Source organism: Belonocnema kinseyi, chromosome 5 (genome assembly GCF_010883055.1).
Source record: "Belonocnema kinseyi isolate 2016_QV_RU_SX_M_011 chromosome 5, B_treatae_v1, whole genome shotgun sequence".
In the NCBI taxonomy this organism is placed as follows: domain Eukaryota; kingdom Metazoa; phylum Arthropoda; class Insecta; order Hymenoptera; family Cynipidae; genus Belonocnema; species Belonocnema kinseyi.
The window spans coordinates 34,503,660-34,509,229 of NC_046661.1; the positions used below are offsets into that span (position 1 = coordinate 34,503,660).

At 34.1% G+C, this 5,570-nt stretch overlaps 1 protein-coding gene across 4 annotated transcripts in view; it reads left to right on the forward strand.

The window, feature by feature from the left end:
- Positions 1-1,386: 1,386 nt before the first annotated feature.
- Positions 1,387-5,570, forward strand: part of LOC117172417 (muscle LIM protein Mlp84B-like) — a 12,980-nt gene continuing 8,796 nt past the window's right edge. Inside the window, exons 1-2 of one of the 4 annotated variants that reach the window (XM_033360330.1) lie at positions 1,387-1,581; positions 3,831-3,955. In XM_033360330.1, the coding sequence (XP_033216221.1) occupies positions 3,841-3,955 (115 nt within the window). In that variant the 5' untranslated portion in view covers positions 1,387-1,581; positions 3,831-3,840. Of the gene's footprint in view, positions 1,582-2,636; positions 2,844-3,830; positions 3,956-5,570 lie in introns of those variants that run through there. The other 3 variants (XM_033360332.1, XM_033360334.1, XM_033360331.1) reach the window with 3 other exon arrangements.

The following is a 5,570-nucleotide window of genomic DNA, read 5'->3' on the forward strand; positions in this document are numbered from 1 at the left end:
TTTAAGTTTTTACTATGATTCTTGAATTGAATGCACTAAAATATTATTTTATTATGATTGCTAAATTAACATCGTGCAGTGCTGCCAACCCACAAAAGTGTTTATTTTACTGAATCAATAAGTAACCTTTCACTGATTGCCAGTGACCCGTTTCTAGCTATTTGAATCAGTGAAATTTCACGGATTCAGATTTAGAGAGTAAACAATCTTGTAGGGCGTTGAAAAAGTAACGTTTTTCTTATTTGACTTTTCCCCATATCACGCTTTGTTTGACTTCAAATTTTAATTTTCGTTTGGTTTTTTGGATTTTGAAAATGCTATAACTTCGATCATTTTTGTTTTATAAAAAATGTCTTGGAATAAATTGTTCGCATTTTTGTGTACTATAAATAGGTGTCGAAAGAATTTTCAAATCTTGAAAAAAGTGGTCTCAAAAATTTTGATAAGGCTTTAATTTTTTTTATTTTTATTAAAAAGGCTGGTCAGCGAAATCTAACCTTCTTTTTGGTCCTTAAAAGCGTGTGCCAAATCACAATCCAATCCGATTAGTCTTTCGAAAGTTATAAGGTATATAGTCAACCACAATGACGACAACGACAAACAAGCAGGCACCGACCAAAAAAAAATTTCTGCCTCAGGGGGGGGGGGGGCTCGAAATGTCGACATTTGATAACATCTGCAGACGTTACTTTTCACACAAAACTAATACCTTCTCGTAATTGATGAGAATGTCAAAATTTGTTATGGGACTGATCTAAGAAAACATCTAAGAAACCATATGTGAGTGATATCTCGAAAGTATAGTAAAAGTATGACAAATTAAATGATTCCATTCTTCATGAATATTTAAATGAAGTATACTGAATATAGAACTCAAGTATAGCTGAAATATAACGATGTATGATTGAAGCAGAGGAAATGTATTGCTAAAGTATATCCGTAAGTATAGTTCAAGTATGAAGTTATGTCTAATGTGTAGGAAAAGTATGGTGATGATAGGTATAGTCATATTACTGATGGGAGATAATCGGATATCTGAAATACATGAAAAAGGAGATCCAGAATCATGATTTTCACAATGTCAAACAATATTTCAAATAAAAATGAAGATAAATAAATAATTTATTTTGAAGGAATCATATTTAATATAAGTAAAGTCTTCAAGCAGCCCTTTCTCTAATAAATTTTCGTCTTTTTTTCGCCACTGAGTCTTCACCACCTAAGCATTTCTTTATTTCGATCATATTTCCCTCCAATTGCTTCCTCCCTTCTCTTTAGGTGGGGAAACCCCCTCATGCTCCCTGTATAACTCCAGCCTCTTTGCCCCTCAATATCACACACAACCAACGCATCTCCTCGCCCTTCGGCAATCACCCCGCCATCGTCAACGCCACCAACATCACTGACGTTTTCATGCACGTGCCGTGTGCAAACCTCTGTATGACTAGGCCGAGCTCACCGCCAGACCGGCCATTCGAATCCAGTATTAGTGCGGTGTAGATTGTGCGGTGTATCCCTAAAATCACCTTCTTCGAGATCACCCATCTTTTTCGCCTTCGATCGATATACACCCGAACAGTGGTGAGTACCCGCTGAAGAGTTCCAAGTCCTCAATAGTGTTAAACGTGAAAGAAAATCGTTCACGTTTCGGTGTTTTCGCAAAACGTGGAGCGCAGTGAAAAATCAGATGTTTCCTGATCTACCTAAGACCACTGAGTGAAGCTAAGTCGCACGGGAATAGCTTTTTGGTCGCGTGTTTATCGCGAGGTGAGGGAACGCATACTCAAGGCTTACCTCCCTTGAGATTTAAAACTTCTAGGCAAAAAATGTGCAATATACTCGAATTAATTCTTCACCAGATGGCGATGACAATGCAAAGTTGATGTTGAATTTGCTTAAATGCCACTGTAATTTCAATTCTTGTCAGCAACTGTTTTGAGTTTTCAGGTAGCTTCAAGCATTCAAATTTTTCAAGGTTTACGGAAACTGTGAAAGATTAACGAAGATTAAAGTGTAAAATTCTTGTCAAGTTGGTCTTTCGTTCGGCCGATTACAAGTGGGGGATTCGATTCCTACCGCAGATGAACACATTTTCATTTTTTGTGACATTTAAAGCTTTTAAATGTGTATTATTGGCATTAAATTTACTTAATTACCATCAAGTGACGTGGCATCTCTCATCAAAAGTTCGATCACCGCAATTTCACTCATCTTTTCAAAATGAAAAAAGGTTTTACATTTGCTGACGATAATTAATTAATAATCAAATCATGAGACATTTTTCGACTAGAGAAAGGTCAAAAGCCCATATACTGTAAATTTTCTTTACGATTTTGTTTTGGTTTTCGGCCCTTATAGGGGCCACTGGGATTAGGAGGGATAAATAGAGAATGTGGGAGCGACAGAGGGAGACAAGGATGTATATAGTGTAGAGGGCGGAACATATGGAGTAGGGGAGGGCAAGAGGGACCGTCGCGGCGCTCGCGTCCAGAACTCTCCTTCCCTAATACGGCGTCGCCGGGTTCCCTGCCGACGGCCTACGCCTGCACGGATATAGAAACGGCGCCGTACTCTTTCGCGGCGCCCCATTGGCCAGTTTTTCGGCTTCTGCACGCTGATTACAGAAATAGAAGCGGTTGCCGACTCAACCCGATTGTTTACGTTCGCATCTATCTCTGCCTCTTTCTTTCCTTCTTTTTTGTCCATCTGTTAGATAACAGTGCTCAATCACGAGGTCGGTATTGTAATATAATCAAGAGCGGTCGGAAAATGCAGAACCGAGAAAAAATGCGCTCCATTTTGTGCAGGAAATTTGGGAATAGTTAACATTTTGATGGATTAATGTGAGTATTTTCATGAGATGCGATTATTAAGAAGACAATTTAGCATCTCAAAAAGGATTCGATTAAGGGTATGCTTAAAATAATAAAACCAGGATTAGTTATTATTTAAGGAACTGGGATTAGGGATAAAGTAGATTTAAAGTTAAGAGGATTCAAGCAAAATTTGGAAATATTTCGAAATCTAGGAAAAGGACGGGCGCAAAAAAAAACGAAAAATCAACTCATGCCAACATTTCTTTGCAATAAATATTTTTAGAGATAGCCCTCATCTACATTAAGGAAGCATTTACATATGATGTGACTCATGTTTCAAAGAATTCATACATCCATTAATCTTTTTAACGCGCTTCTCCTATCTTTATATACGTAAATCACACTTAAAAAAATACAACCCTATCCTCTGAAGCGTGTCATCATATGCGAACGCTTCCTTAATAATAAATAACAAGTAACTAAAAAACAGGAAAAAATAGGGACTTCAGTGAGAATCTATTGGAATTTCCGAAAATTCTCACATATTGAGGTAGCCAAAAGATCAAAAGCAAATAAATTTAACTGAAAAATAATTTATTTTCCTGGAACTTTTCCTATCTCTTCTTATTTATGCTTCATTATTTAAAATGTGTATATCAGTATTATTACAAATTATCGATGAAAACATTTTTTTTCATTTCCTAGTATCGGGTATTTTTGAATGTCGGCAATTTTCTAATTTAAAAAATGCATTTTATACTGTTAATAATGATAAAGAGGCTTAAAATAGCACAGGGTTAATACATAATTTTTTTTAAATTATCTTAAAAAATTGCAATTCTTGCCAATATAGAAACAAAGTCCTTTAGAACAAACTTTTTGATTATGAAATCTATAAAACAAGTAGATAATGAATAAAAAAATCAAAGCGATTACTCCTAGTGTCAGAAGCTTCCGATTTCCAATTTATGTGTTGAAATTGCATGACGTGAAACAGTTTATTTTTAATTTCAGTATAAAAAAAATGCCTTTCAAGCCAGTTGAACATCCAAAATGCCCCAAATGCGGCAAATCCGTTTACGCTGCAGAGGAACGTGTCGCTGGTGGGCTCAAATGGCACAAGATGTGCTTCAAATGCGGTAAGTAATTTGATATTTAAACAAAATTACACATTTAAAAATATATGTATTTCAATAATAATTCACAGTGTACCGTGCGGTTTATTTTAAATACGAAATTCAATTATTTTCAGAGATAAAAATGAAATTAACTTAGCTTTCGAAGCATTCATATTTCTTACAGAGAGAAACGACTTTTCATGTTTTATGAAAAATCAAACATTAACTGAAAAAGAACAAAAATCTAATACAATTTTACAGCTTAAATAATGAAGCTAATAACGTTTCTCAAAATAACTTCTAATTTCTGTATTTTTGGCTACAAAAGTTAACTTTCCGAAATTTCGAATATTATTCCCTCACAATATGTTTATTTAGAGTTAAATCCCTCTAGCAATGTTAAATTTTAATTAAATTAATTAAAATTTATGAAAATAATTTTTTAAAAATGGGAAAACAACCCTTAATTTTGTTCAAACCCTATACTGTCGGAAAGGAGCCAATCAATAAATAACCCACGCATTACTCTGATATTTAAAAAATTGTTCTTCTCTCACTTATTTTAAATAAAACTTGTAATATTTGACTTGTTTTCAATCATTCCGTAGGAAATTAACGATAAAATAGAAGTTTTTGATTATTTTTCATCCAAATTACTACTATTAGTTCAAAAATTATTCAACTATTTTATACAATGGTTGCTTTTATGAATATTTTTTAATTCCACACTTGAAACAAGTACAACTAAAAGAAACATAGAAAATGTAGAGTTTAATATAAAATAGTGTTTTTTGATTAAATATTCGCATGGTTTCTCTAAATTGAACTTTTAAAGAATCAGTTACTCGAAACGAGGAATGGTTTATGGATAGGGTTGTTATTTTTAACGTTTTTACTACGCCACGTAACAGATACGATGACGCGTCGTTCGGATTTAAGCTTGGCTGGCCCATCTATGTTTATTCCACTTGCGACTATACGAGAAAGTAAGGACGATGTCATGTTTTGTCATCTGACCCCCCTTATGTAAAGTGGCACATAATGGCCTATCGTAGAGTACACTTCATATTGTCTGACTAAATCTACGTAACTACTTAAGGTCATCCAACCCTTTTCTCGTTACTGAATATTTAAAGATGATAATTGAAATAATTTCTTGTTGATAACTGGTCAACTATATTTAAAATTATGCCTGAGAAACTCTCAGTACATAGAAAGTATTACGTTTCCACAGAAATCGACAGTCCTCATCAGAACAACTACTTTCCATGGAAATAAGTACACCTGGTAGTCAATTAAAAAGTAATTTTTTTTCAATGATTAAAAACTGAATTCATTGACTCCGTCCTCTGGACGGCATGATGGCAAATATGTTTTTATATGTCAACTAATAGTTTAAACTTACAATTAAGTCCGTCCAGCAGACGAAATCATTGAATCAATTTTATAACTTTCAAACAAAAATTTTTTACATTTTAATTGACTACCAGGTGTACTCATTTCCATGGAAAGTATTTGTTCTGATGATGACTGCCGATTACAGTTGAAACGTAATACTTCCTATGTACTAAGAGTTTCTCAGGCATAATTTTAAATGAAATTGACCAGTTGTCAACTAGGAATTATTTTAATTATC